The sequence below is a fragment of the Oratosquilla oratoria genome, chromosome 28 (genome assembly GCF_046742065.1).
Source record: "Oratosquilla oratoria isolate Oo_2021 chromosome 28, ASM4674206v1, whole genome shotgun sequence".
NCBI classification, from domain to species: Eukaryota; Metazoa; Arthropoda; class Malacostraca; order Stomatopoda; family Squillidae; genus Oratosquilla; species Oratosquilla oratoria.
The window spans coordinates 37,167,368-37,181,677 of NC_134804.1; the positions used below are offsets into that span (position 1 = coordinate 37,167,368).

The following is a 14,310-nucleotide window of genomic DNA, read 5'->3' on the forward strand; positions in this document are numbered from 1 at the left end:
GTATATGCATAAATCATTAAAAAGAAAAATTTCCCATTTTCTCATATCATGTGACAAAATTTCATACCTTATCCTGTGAAAAAACAATACATTATGTCATGTATTTAGTGACAAACATGTAATTCTAACATTTTTATTCTCTTTTCAAACTTTAGAAATTTTATTGTTAATAATATAGTATGCTATTACAGAAAATAAGAAGGCATGGCAAAAATTATCTTGTGTGAACTTAGGATCGAGCACTATTGACATCTGGCTGCAGAATCATAACAAATAAAGTGAATGCGGGTGCTTCAAGGATTTACATTTTCAAATGTAACATGGCATGCCGACAATATATGACGACAAGTTGGTAAAGTCGAAGGTAAGTTAAGTACTCTAGTTGTATGTGTTTAGACTAGTATGAAATAATTTTCTTGTAAGTACATTTTAGCTGCAATGTATTTTCATTTGTTTTGGTTTGGAGCGTAGTATCTGACAAAAAACGATTTCTTGTTTGTTATCAGATATTGTAGGATGGCTTATTGTTTTAAAAGGCTAATGTAAATAAAATGTATTCATCCAAGTACATATGAGATCCAAAAATTAGGGGAGCCGTTATCCTAATTTGACAGAGCCACTTGCTGTCTAGATTTTCCATTGAAGATTAAATTGGCAGATGTTTGGTTATGTCTTCAAAATCATAAAAAATGTAATATTTAATTAGAAGTTTGACAGAAAATGAAAATGTGCAGATTTTTTAAGAACTGTATCTGTAGCTGTAAACTATTTCTACTTCAAGTATCAGACTAATTTAATTCTGCATTAATTGATTAGTAATGTAATGAGAATAAGTCCAAGGGAAGGGGTGTATTTATTATTTCATATACATAGAAGCTGACTGATATGATAAAACCAAAGCTAGATAATCAGAATATTTACTAGGACTGCATAGGTAGAAATGGCAGGACTGGACTTGGACAATTAGAGGGGCCATAAACACTTTAAAGAAGGTATCTCCATATGCATAATTTAGAATGATAGTAAACTGCAATTTCTTTTCCATTTATCATATGGCCCCCTTAGTATGGGCTCTAGTTTAGGAGATATATTCATACCATGGTCGTTTGTAAATCTGGGAATCATGAAATCATAGTCTTTGAAGCCCAAAGTACATATCTAATTCGTTGGTTAGTTTATTCAGGAATAAGAAATAGTATGAAAGTTATGGAAAGTGAATGAAAAATAATTAAAATTAGGTGATTAGTGTATGTGTTTTAAAGAGAGATATAAAAATCTCTGGAGATAATAAAAAAGAAATTAACAAAGAACAGAAGTGACCAGAAATCAAAATGAAGCCATGAGTAGAGCAGAATAAAAGAGTAGAAACTGACAAAACTGGAGTTCCTAGAAGACTTTATAATATAGAAATAGAATGCAAAGCAGTCAATACATGTAAAAGAAATGCAAAGATCCAGATTCTCAATGAAAATAATTTTACAAGCGCAGAGAATATAGACAAAATAGAGAGAAAAAAGGTGCTGATGTATTGGCCAATTGCATCAGTATAATGAGTGGAAAATAGTTGAAATTGAGTAGAGAAAGAAAATAGTCTGGAGACTGAGTAACAGCCCTTCAACATTGCACCGTGGGATTAAAGTGGGAATGTTGATAGATTTTGAATGTGGGCAGTGGAGATTTCTATCTTTCATGTCCATCATGTAGGGCTGTCACTGACAGGTATCCATCATTGGTCCCTCTGGTGTTTTAAACCAGTAACGAACTTATTAAAAGTACTGTGTACCTGTAACTTATAGTAATGTTTTCATTGATTGTAGCAATTCAGATATGGAGTTTGGTATTTGGAGTGTTTTATATAATTGGTACTGAAGGTATTTAGGGGTGACATCCTTGACTATACAGTACAGTTTTGGTCTCAATCCTATAGAATAGATGTTAATTCACTATAATCAGTGCCTACAGAGGAGAATAACCAAAATGATATGTGGGAATATAAATTTACTTTACGAAGGCAGGCTTAGACACTTTAACTTACACTCTCTGGAGAGATGTAGACTGCAAGGTGATCTGATAGAGGTATTTAAATGGGTCAACAGCATTAACAAAGGTGATGCAGACAAGGTCATCTTATTAAGACCAGGACTTGCAGTAAAGAATTTAAATTGGACAAATTCAAATTTAAAAAGGAAATAGGCAAGAACTGGTTTACCAGTAAAGTGGCTAATGAATGGAATGAACTTAGTAACCATGTAGTGAGTACAGAAACTATTGGTAATTTTAAGAAAAGGCTAGATAACTTAATGGATGGGGATGGTAGATGGTAATTGGAACTGCCAAGTGTAGGCCTTATGGTCTTTTGCAATCTCCTTCATTCTTATGATGTTATGTTTTATATAATTAGTACTAGTGCTTTTCCCTAATTACAAGGTCTGTTGCTTTTATCCCTGTACAAGTATAAAGAGAAACTGACTGTCATTAGCATAGCAATTATTGTTAGATGTTGGTTGTTTTATAGTATGATTTGGTGGTGTCCCTGAAACAACAGTATAATGAAAAGCCCCTCTTGTGTGTTTGTGCAGTCATGCTTTGTGATGATAGATCTTAGACAATTTACTTATGCCATGGATTGTGTTCCTGCTGAGACATCACATGTTGAGTGATAACATTCCTCAAGCATCAAAATTCAGATGTTGGGTTAAATGTTTTTATGATTTGAAAGAAAATTCAAGGTCTGCAGTGAATGGGTTAAGGTGCTTGGGTGTAAATATCTATATATGTTTTCAAGTTAGGAATGGTGTAGTTGAAAAATATATCAGTATGCTGATGTTCCCGAGATAATGTTGTACAGTCTTGCTGCATACATTTACACTTGTCATCATCACAGTTTAGATTCCAGGCACTGCTCCCTGATTTGAAATTATTCTACAAGGTTTATAACAAAGGGTTTAAAATTGTTGGATGTAAAGATTCATGTTTCTGAATTGTTTAGCTTGATAAAAACATATGCTGTAATTAATTTTAATTTGTGGTTACTCTACTACAGAATCCCTTACATCCATGGCAACCCTGGAGAAGCTAGTGCGAGCCTTTGAGGCTGTTAAAGTCTCACAAGGTGTTGGCAATGGCGGAAAGGGTGGTGGTGGTGGTGGAGGTCGTGTTGGCACTTCAGGGATGTCAAATGCAGGACTCAAGGTGGGTTTGGCAGATAGACCAATGGAACATACAAGTGCAATGGCTTCCCTAGCAGCAACAATATCGCAGCAAGGACAAGGTTTATTGAGGTAATGTATGGTAGTAGTTATTTGTATATATGGTCAGACCTCAATTTTTCTAAATGCTGACATTTTATGGCAATACCTTGATGTGTGAATTAAGGGTGACCATCTGAAAATCATGTCACCTTACTCAATTTAATGGGGCAGTTACAGTGCACCTGCAGTGCTCCCAAATTGCTTGCACTTCATTGCCCTTAAAAACACAAGCAATCATCCTTCCATTTTTCTGTGCTTTACCCACAAATGTAGATGCATTATGTAACATATATCACTTACTTCTGGAAGTGCCAGCCATGGTAACATATCCTTTAAGTATATAATTTTTCTATTTTTCATATATAACATGTCAGGTCAGTTGGAAAATTTGAGGCCTGACTGCAGTATGTAGTCATAAACATCATCAGTAATACATCATAGTGATTATTGAAATAGTATTTGTTACCTGTAGTTTCACTGACTGGAAACTTACAACCCCAAAGTGGTCAGTAACAATCGTCAAACATACCAGCACCCCCCCCCCCTCTAATCTCGGGAAAAAAAATTTGGACCACTTTTGGTATTAGATACGCATAAAATGATAATAAGAATTGGTTTATTGAGTTATGTGGTACACTGACACCATATGGTTAGCGCTAATTTTAGGATTAGACTAATTATGATATGCACTATGGACAGAATGGTGTTGCTCTTGTAGCTCTGATGAGTACAAGTTTGTTCTTGTGCCTTGTAGCATGGTGTGGTGGAAGAGTGTCAGGTGGAAGGAAATGTTGGCGACAAATATTTCTGTGTCACTGGCTTATAGGAGATGAGAAGGGAAGCAGTCATTGGATGTCAATTCTTTTAATGTTAAAAGGTGGATAAGATACAGTAAAAGTTGATAAGAGTTATTGTGCTCAGTCCAGAAATTAAGTGTCAGTCACTTGAGGTTGCATCTCCTGGAGGAGGTGAGGATGTTAACTGGTTTTGAAGTTGAGTTGCAGCGATGTGTTTCTCCGATGCCCATCTTGCAGGGCCACTGCTTACAATCTGTCATTGGTTGCATAATCATTATAGTGCAGTTTGTTCATTGGGGTGATTAATTCAGGTTTTACATTATGCCAAGGCTTTTTTCTTTCCTTCCTCCCTCTGCTTATGGATCAGAGTCTTGGTCCTTCCTGCTAATGATTGACTCACTTTTTGTATTTCAGTAAGCGGGATTTGGTATTAAATAGTCGTGACAAAGTAGCTCACTGTGATGTAATAGGGGATGCATTAGTTGGAGCAAAAAGTGGCGATATTCAAAAGATGCTGACAGTGGGTATGGAAACCTTGCTCCTGCTACTGGACGATGATGACCCTGATGTTCGGATGAATGCTGATGAAGCCCTGAATAGAGTTGTCAGGGTAAATATACATCCTTTAAACATATCTTAATCCCACCATTGCCATCACTCCTTGTACATCTCACCTTTTGCCCACATTTATTTTCAACTTCTTTCTCTTAAATAACTGATTCATTCTAACCTTTGACTCAGCTAGATATGCAGTGTCATCTGCAAACAACAACTAGCACACCTTCCACTTCCCTTCACTTAGGAAACCTTTGCCCTGCACCTTTGCATTAACTCTACTCTCTCATCACATTTGTTCTAACTTCTCTCACTGCCACAGTGAAAGCCTCCCTGACTTCCCCTACATTCAACAACTTCCGAAAATATTCTGTCTCATCTTCCTATTACAAAGGATTACAAAGGCGGAGCATGCCGACATCTGTCTATCCTCACCCTTTACCTTTTTTCTCATGACTCCCCCTCCTCATCACTCTTTTCACTTCCAGGACTTTTCTTTTCCTTTTTCTTTTCTTTTTTTCTTTTCTTTTCAAAATTCTCCATTAGACACCTAGCCCACATTACATTTGCTCTACTTGTGGCCTCCCTCACTTTGTATTTTGCTTTCCCCCCTGTTCCATTCAGTAGATTTAATACATATACAAAATTTCTATATAGCTTTAAGTGAACTTTTTTCTTACAAACTTTTAGTGTATTTTATTTTATTTATCTATTTATTTTTACCTACATCTTTATGATGCCCTGGTTGCTTGGAAGGGAGTGGGTGGGGGATGGGGAGTTCGAGAATGGTTATGTGTGAATGGTATTTTGATGCAGCACAAAGGGATTTCTCCCCGTCTTCTCTTTTTCTGTATGAGGGGACAGAGAGTGGGGGGTCACTGATTAAATGAAGCAGCCTTGCTGTTGATGGGCTGTGTCTTGCTGCATTGCTTCTGACCCAGGGCAATGGGTGAGATGCAGGGATGGCCCATCATCCAGGAAGAGCCAAGAAAAGATGGATGGAGGGAAGGGTGGTGAATGGGAGTGGAGTAGATTGGAATGAAATGGGTGGGAGTGGAATTGTGTCTTTTGACTTTGGCTACCTCCCATATAAGGGGGGAAAAAAGACTTTGTATATGTGTGTATGTACCTACATTTTACCTTTTTCTCATCAAGGGTTTAAGTGAAACTCATCTTGGTAAGATTCAAGTCGAACTTTACAAAGAAATAAAGAAAAATGGTCCTGTGCGAAGCTTGAGAGCAGCTCTAAATCGATTTGCAGTTTTATGTCACCACATTAGGTGAGAATAAATATAAGTTTTTGCGACTTAATACTCCACAATAGTCATAAAAGTTGTTATGGTGCAATTCAGTGTATACAAGTCTGTTCTATGTTTCATTTAAACATACTAATATACTGTATACTGAGTGCATTCTTTTAATGTTGGATATCTTTACTTGGGTTGATGTTGACAAATATTTCCAACAGACCTCAGAAATGTAGAGCATATGTGCAGAATCTCTTGCCCTGCCTCATCCGCATGGCTAGACGACAAGAAGAACCTCTTCTAGAGACACTGGCATCTTCTCTTGACAAAATTCTTCCTACTCTTGGACACTTCACCAATGATAATGAGATCAAAAACCTTTTGAAAGCATTCTTACCCAACCTAAGTCACTCCTCAGCTGCAGTTCGGCGCACGGCTGTCACGTCTTTAATTGCACTATGCCGATACTCTCGCAAACCTTCCATGTTTTTCTTGTGGCTGCTGAACACCACCCTACAGCTCCTGATCCCCATTCAAGAGGACATAAGTGTTAGCTTGGTGCTCGGGTGTTTCCTTTGTATCCGTATGTTATTGCCACACTTGGTTCCGCTAACATGCCAGCCTAGTCCACTAGATCCAAGCAGTAGAGGTGTGTCAAATATGAACATTGAAAATATTGTATCTGTGGATCAGATGTTACAGGTTAGTACTATTTATTCCATACAAGTAGAATCGGGTGTACATTTTGATGCTGATTCTTTAGTATTTAACTTGGCTTATTCTGTGAACATCATTTAGTAGGCTTATAGATGTCTTCCCATGATTCATGGTTGTCACTTTTCATTTCTTTCAGGTTTATGAACTTTGTATACATTACAGTGGGCACAAGGATCATAACATTGTAACTAGTAGCTTAGAAGCTCTACAGGTAAAGCAATAATATGTAGAAATTTCTTGAGATATTTTCTGGTGTGGAAATGATTATATTTTGGTCTGCAGATCATTTAGTCAGTCACTGAAGCCTCAGATGTCTTGCTGGAGAGAAAAAAAAGAGATTGTATAAATGTCATGCTAATTTTATGTTGTGATTTTTTTTCATGTGTGAGGGAACACTCATATAAATTGCACATAAGTGATTTTTTTTTTCATTCAGGCTTTACTTCAAAGTCCTCCAGCTTCACTTCTTATGCACATTACCAATCCAGAAGGAATAACAAGATCTAGAATATTTGCTGATCCAAGAGCAAGCAAACTCTCTTCAAGAGCACCAAGTAAGTTTGTATTTTCCAAACAGTAGGAAGTGTTGATGCTGCATTTGCAAATTAATAAAATTAGAGAAAGACTTGGCTGCCCCATTATAAGGAGGAAAAGTCCTTTTGGTTTGCATGTATTAGATTTCATGAACTCGGTTACTTAGAATATAAATCTTGCAGGTCAGATCAGCATAACACCCTCTTTGTATGACGATGAGGGTTCCATGATGGACTTTGAAAGTAGTGGAGGAATGCACCTTGAGGAAGGGGAAAGTGCTGGGGGGATAAAGTCCAGCAGAGAAAGCCTTGGGGCACTTCGAGGAGAATGTCTTAGTTTGGAAGAAGAGGAAGAAGCTGGAGAAGTGAATAAAGGGGAAAGAGATGCCATGGATGAAGTGGCTGCAGAAGCCAAAGAATTCACAGAAAGTGTTTACTCCAACCTGGAAATTGGACCAGTAGAAGGTAAGTCAAGTTTTGTATACCTTTATGAAGTTGTACTTCCCAGTGCTTACTGATAGTACTTACCAATGGGACTGATGGACAAGGTCAAAGGGGCACTGGATACAAGATGAATGTATGTTGAGCAGGGAAGGGAGAGGACAAGAGGACATTCATGTCTGCTCTGTACTTTTTGAGTAAATGATGCAGGGGGAGTGTTGCCATGTAATGAGGCAATGGGGTAAACCAGGTTCAGGTGTTGGACCCTGCTTTGGAGGTGCTGTATCATGTTGTGTTGCCCCTAACTCAAGCAGTGGAAGAGGACAACAAATGGGTTTTTGGATAGGTTTATGGTGGGTGTATGGTCGCTGGTCGATGGGTTAGATTGTTGCTACTTGCAGCGGAGGTCAAGGTGACACCAGTTTGAACCCTGCCACAAGGAAGTTGGACCAAAAGCATAGTTCATTAAATTACACACCACAAAGTCCTCTGTAAGGGATATTGTCCTAGTCCCCTGATAGGGGAAGTTTGTAACATTAAACCGAATCATCAATCATCATTGTGGTTTGACTCGGCCACTCCTTTGTGAGGGACTAGTTCTAGGACTAAAGCATTAAGGCTAAGTTTTCAGTAAGTTGCAGACAAATTATTTTATACAGTGGTTAATTTAACTTGTTTTTTCTAGATTGCACTCTACTCTTTGGAAGAGGAGAGATGGATCTATCAATAGTTGGCTCAGGAACGGAGCGTGACCGAAGAAAGACGAATGAATCTGGTCCTGAAACCAAAGAACAAAACCCTGAAGTGCCAGAGAGACAAGGAACATTTGAAAAGGTAAAGAACATCATTGTTCAGAATTATAGCAAGGAATTAAAGCTATATACCTTTGCATAGTAATTGTATCGGAATAATTTGTATATTGTGAAAATATGTAATAAGGTTGCTCAACTACAATATAAGTGATTGCATTTTCAGATCCATGGGAACATTGGTTCCTTTACAGATGAAGACATTTCGCTCAAATATCTTGTCCGCTATCTCTGTTCATCATTCCTCCTGTCGGGTCATGTAGGATCAGTGATTCCTGATAAAACTATCCGAGTGAGTGTCAAAGTTTTAGCACTAAACTGTGTGGCTGCTGCTTCAAGTTTAGTGCCCAATGTTATGGGAGAGACACTCTTCATTGGTGCTGAGGGCGACATTGGTGAGTGATACATTTTGGAGTGAATTCTTCCTTCCTTTCTTCCTCACTTCCTTTCTTGGTTCCTCGGGTTCTCCAGGGATAAGTCATGTGTAACTAATCTTCTATCTTTTTATACTACTGTCTTTAAGGCATCAGATAATGGTAGTTATAATGTTATTTACCTTGACTAGCAAAGCATATGACAAGGTGCCCCACCAGAGACTACTAAATAAAGTCAAGGCCCATGGCATAGGAGGAAAAGTGTTTGGATGGATTAGAGCATGGATCAGTGAAAGAAAACAGCAAGTCACCATAAACAGTTTAAAATCCAAATGAGGGAGTGTAACTAATGGAATTCCTTAGAGCCCGGTTCTGGGTCCCTTATTGTTCATTATAAGATGGATACATACATATACCAAGGCTTTTTCCCTCTTACAAGGAAGGTAGCCAAAAAGGAAAAGGCATAAAATCATTCCCACCCATTCCATCCCTGAATACACTCCACACCCCTCCACCCTCCCTCTCATCTTAGCACCTCCCGGATGACGGGTCATTCCTGTACCTTGTCCACTGCCCTGGGTCAAAAGCAGTTTTGCAAGATGCAGCACATTTACAGCAAAGCTGCTTCATTAAATCGGCGACCCCCCTCTCCGTCCCCCCCATGCATAAAGGAGAAGACAGGGAGAAATCCCTTTGGGCTGCATCAAAAATTGCTCACACATACTACCTCATCCCCCATCCCCCTGCCCATTCCACCTCATGCATCACAACATCATCCATATACAACCGTTCTCCATTCACCCGTCTTCTGTCCTCTCCCGTCCTTCCTCAACAGACATTCCCCTCTTCCCCAAAGCCCCCTTCACCCCATCCATCCACCTCATTCTAGGATGTCCCCTCATGTTCACTCCCTCCACATCTGCCTTCCATACCTCTTTTACTAGTCTTTTTTTCACTCATTCTTTCCATGTGTCCAAACCATCCTAATACTCTTTCATCATCCCTATCTCCCAACCCCCTTTCCACCCCTGTTCTCCTCCTCACCTCCTCATTCCTCACTCTATCCAGCCTAGTAACCCCCATCATACTTCTCATACACCTCATCTCAAACACATTCAAACTCCTTCTCTCTTCCTCTCTTATATTCCATGTTTCTGCCCCATACAGTGCTGTTGGCACAATCAATCCTTCATACAGTCTCCTCTTAGCATCCATTCCCAAATGTCTATTCCTCATTACACTTTTTAATCCACCAAGGCATTTACTCGCTTCTCTCAATCTACATTCTACCTCCACCTTCACTCAGCCTTTTCCTGCCACATTTGCACCCAAGTATCTAAAACTATCCACTTCCTCCAGTCGCTCTCCCTTAATGCTCACTTCCAGACTACTGCCACTTTCACCCCTTGTACATCGCATCACCTTACTTTTACCCACATTTATCTTTAGCTTTCTTCTATCACACACTCTCCCAAACTCTGTCACCAACTTCCTCAATCCCTCCTCCGATCCTGACACAAGCGCAGTGTCGTCCGCAAACAACAGCTGGGTCACCTCTCACCTCTCTCCATTTTCTTTAACCATCTCAAATCCCTGACCCACTACCCTTGCATTTACCTCTCGCACAACCCCATCCATGTATAAGTTGAACAGCCAGGGTGACATAACGCATCCTTGATGAAGTCCCACCTTTACCTCGAACCCCTCACTCTCTCCATTTCTAATCCTGACACAAGCTCTACTACTCTCATAAAAACTCTTGACAGCTCCTAGAAGCTTTCCTCCTATCCTATATATCCGCAAAACCTCCCACAGTGCCTTTCTGTATACCCTGTCGTAAGCCTTTTTCAGGTCCATAAAGGCCCAAAAAACATCCTTCCCCTTTCCTATAGCTTTCTCACATATCTGTCTTACCACAAAAATCTGATCTACACAACCTCTACCCATCCTAAATCCACACTGTTCCTCACCAATTACTCCCTCTGTTCCTCTCCTAATCCTCTCAATCAAGATCCTCCCATAAGCCTTCCCAACTACACTTAACAAGCTAATCCCTCTGAAACTACTACATTCAGACTTGTCCCCTTTTCCCTTGTAAAGTGGAACTATACAGGCACTCCTCCAGTCCTCCGGCACTCTACCCTCTCTCCAGCAAACATTAAACAACCTCACCAGCCAGTCCACCATCACTGTACCTCCTTTTTTTAGACATTCTGCATGGCATCCATCCAGACCAGGTGCCTTACCTGCTTTCATCATCTTAACAACTGCCTTCACTTCATCCTTCCTTATTTCTCCTCCATTTTCCTCACTCATCACGGTCATTTTCTTGACATTTCCCACTGCAGCTATCTTTCCCTCCCTATCCTCCTTCACATTTAGCAACTCCCTAAAATATTCAGGATGGATGGGTAAAAGGGGCATTGGGAAAGAGGGGAATGTCTGCTGAGGAAGGATGGGAGAAGACAGAAGATAGGAGTGAATTGAGAATGATTGTGTATGGATGATGCTGTGATGCTTGGAAAGGAGGGAAGGGGGGGGTGATGGAGTATGTGTGAATAATAAATTGACAAAGTTTGGGGGAATTTCTCCCAATCTTGTTCTTTATCTGTGTGAGGGGATGGAGAGGGGGGTTGCCAATTAAATGAATTGGCCTTGCTGTGGATGTGCTTTGCCTTGCTGCACTGCTTGTGATCCAGGGCAGTGGGTGAGATGTAGGGATAACCTGTCATCCAGGAGGAGCCAAGATAATAGGGAAGGAGGGGGGTGAATGGGAGTGGAGTATGTGGGGATGGAATGGGTGGGAGTGGATTTTATGCCTTTGTTTTTTGGCTACCTCCCTTCAAAGAGGGAAAAAGCCTTTGGTATATGTATGTATATAAATGACTTGGACAGTGGGATTGATAGTGATGTTAGTAAATTTGCAGATGGCTTTAAAATAGGATGCCTAGGTCAGGAGAAGATGCTGAGATTCTGCAGGAAGGTCATAACAAATTGTTCACATGGTTGGTGAAATAATGGACTTCAGTACCTCAAATTGCAGCCTGTTAAATGTAGATTTACACAACTCAGAAAGCAGGTATAGCTTAGATAACACCTTTTAGAGAAAACTTAGTGCGAGAGACACTTGGGAGTTCTAGCGAGTCCTGACCTTAAACCCAGGAAACTGCATTAGCACCAGGAATAAAGCTAACAGAATATTAGGTTTCATTGCTAGGATAGGCATGAATAAAAGTGCAGAGGTAGTTATCAAACTCTACCTGTTGGTAGTTAGACCCATCCTTGACTATGCAGTAAAGTTTTGGTCTCTGTCCCATAGAATGGATATCACTTTACTAGAATCAGTACAGAGGAGAATGACCAAAATGATACATACATACATACATATATCAAGGCTTTTTCCCCCTTACAAGGGAGGTAGCCAAAAAGGAAAAGGCATAAAATCATTCCCACCCATTCCATCCCTGAATACACTCCACACCCATCCACCCTCCCTCTCATCTTAGCACCTCCCGGATGACAGGTCATCCCTGCACCTTGTCCACCGCCCTGGGTCAGAAGCAGTGTCACAAGACACAGCACATCCACAGCAAGGCTGCCTCATTAAAGCGGCGACCCCCCCTCTCCATCCCCCCATGCATAAAAGGAGAAGACGGGGAGAAATCCCTTCGGGCTGCGTCAAAATTTGCTCACACATACTACCTCACCCCCCATCCCCCCTCCCATTCCACCTCATACATCACAACATCATCCATATACAACCATTCTCCATTCACCCCTGTCTTCTGTCCTCTCCCGTCCTTCCTCAACAGACATTCCCCTCTTCCCCAAAGCCCCCTTCACCCCATCCATCTACCACATCCTAGGATGTCCCCTCATGTTCACTCCCTCCACATCTGCCTTCCATACCTCTTTTACTAGTCTTTCTTCATTTATTCTTTCCATGTGTCCAAACCATCCTAATACTCTTTCATCAACCCTATCTCCGAACTCCCTTTCCACCCCTGTTCTCCTCCTCACCTCCTCATTTCTCACTCTATCTAGCCTAGTAACCCCCATCATACTTCTCAGACACCTCATCTCAAACACATTCAAACTCCTTCTCTCTTCCTCTCTTATATTCCATGTTTCTGCCCCATACAGTGCTGTTGGCACAATCACTCCTTCATATAGTCTCCTCTTAGCATCCATTCCCAAGTGTCTATTCCTCATTACACTTTTTAATCCACCAAGGCATTTACTCGCTTCTCTCAATCTACATTCTACCTCCACCTTCACTCAGCCTTTTCCTGCCACATTTGCACCCAAGTATCTAAAACCTATCCACTTCCTCCAGTCGCTCTCCCTTAATGCTCACTTCCAGTGTGCTGCCACTTTCACCCCTTGAACATCTCATCACCTAATGATACATAGGCTCAGAAATTTACCTTATAAGGACAGGCCGCACCTTGACCTCTTGAATAGGATGACGCTTACATATGCGTCATGAGCCGCAAGTGGGGTATACGAGAATGCCAGCATCAGCATCCTGATTATATTTATTTTGTAGTTGTTGCTGACCTCTGTATTTTGTGAACAGGTTTGATCATGTTTTCTGCAATGTTATATTTATTCAGGATGAAAGAGAATAAGTACAATGTCAGTAACTTGATATTTTGTAATGGGTGTATTGTGATGCATCATTGTATATCAAGTGTATCAAGGGCTTTAATAAGGGGGATGCAAACATACATACATACACATACCAAAGGCTTTTTTCCCCCTTACACGGGAGGTAGTCAAAAAGAAAAAAGGCACAGAAACCACTCCCACCCATTCCATCCCCTACATAATCCACTACCCTCCCCCCTCCCCCCTCCCTCACATCTCAGCACCTCCTGGATGACGGGTCATTTCTGCATCCTGTCCACTGCCCTGGGTCAGAAGCAGTGTCGCAGGACACAGCACATTCACAGCAAGGCCACTTCATTAATTCAGCGACCACCCTCTTCCTTCATTTCTTGTTCCTTCTGTCTTCTTTCTTCTTCTGTGTTGTTGTCTGGGTAGGGCTAGAGTTGGGGAATATTGAAAGAAGTGTTCAGTGTCTTATGTGTGGTGATTGGATCAGACCTGAAAGGAGTTATGTTAGTGTGGTTCTAGCTTGTCATGGGAATGATTTCTCTGTAAGGCTGTCAAGTGGAGTTTGGCAGTCAGTCTTAGAGTCCATGTTTTGTGATTGATTTTGAATTAAAGTTGTTTGATTTTTTGTACACAGAACTTCAGCAGCATGTGGATGATGTCCTGCGCTACCATAGTCACACAGATCCACAACTGGGTGCTAGTGTTGCCTTGCTTGCTGGCCACTTTGTCCAGGCGAATCTCATCCATGGGGGAGGCCAATACTTTGATCTTGGAAGACCTGCACTAACTCTTGGAGCATTACTTGATATTTTATGTCAGGTTAGTAAAAAAGTTCTTCTTCATTTCATCTATAATGTCACTTTTATCCCTGTAGTAGTGAATTGAAATTTATCTGAAAACCACAGATAGGTCAGGTTGGAGGAACATGAATTTTATTAGCAAAATTTATTGTTGCCTTTAATTTCA

At 40.5% G+C, this 14,310-nt stretch overlaps 1 protein-coding gene across 2 annotated transcripts in view; it reads left to right on the top strand.

Annotated features, from left to right (window-relative positions):
* The first annotated feature begins 117 nt into the window (after nt 1-117).
* The window catches only part of htt (huntingtin), a 125,416-nt gene continuing 111,223 nt past the window's right edge, over nt 118-14,310 (top strand). The window contains exons 1-11 of one of the 2 annotated variants that reach the window (XM_076211210.1): nt 118-364; nt 3,044-3,281; nt 4,463-4,658; nt 5,759-5,883; nt 6,072-6,552; nt 6,704-6,778; nt 7,004-7,121; nt 7,284-7,565; nt 8,227-8,375; nt 8,517-8,745; nt 13,979-14,163. In XM_076211210.1, coding sequence (XP_076067325.1) covers nt 3,058-3,281; nt 4,463-4,658; nt 5,759-5,883; nt 6,072-6,552; nt 6,704-6,778; nt 7,004-7,121; nt 7,284-7,565; nt 8,227-8,375; nt 8,517-8,745; nt 13,979-14,163 — 2,064 coding nt within the window. In that variant the 5' untranslated portion in view covers nt 118-364; nt 3,044-3,057. The remainder of the gene's footprint in view (nt 365-3,043; nt 3,282-4,462; nt 4,659-5,758; nt 5,884-6,071; nt 6,553-6,703; nt 6,779-7,003; nt 7,122-7,283; nt 7,566-8,226; nt 8,376-8,516; nt 8,746-13,978; nt 14,164-14,310) is intronic. The other variant, XM_076211211.1, reaches the window with a different exon arrangement.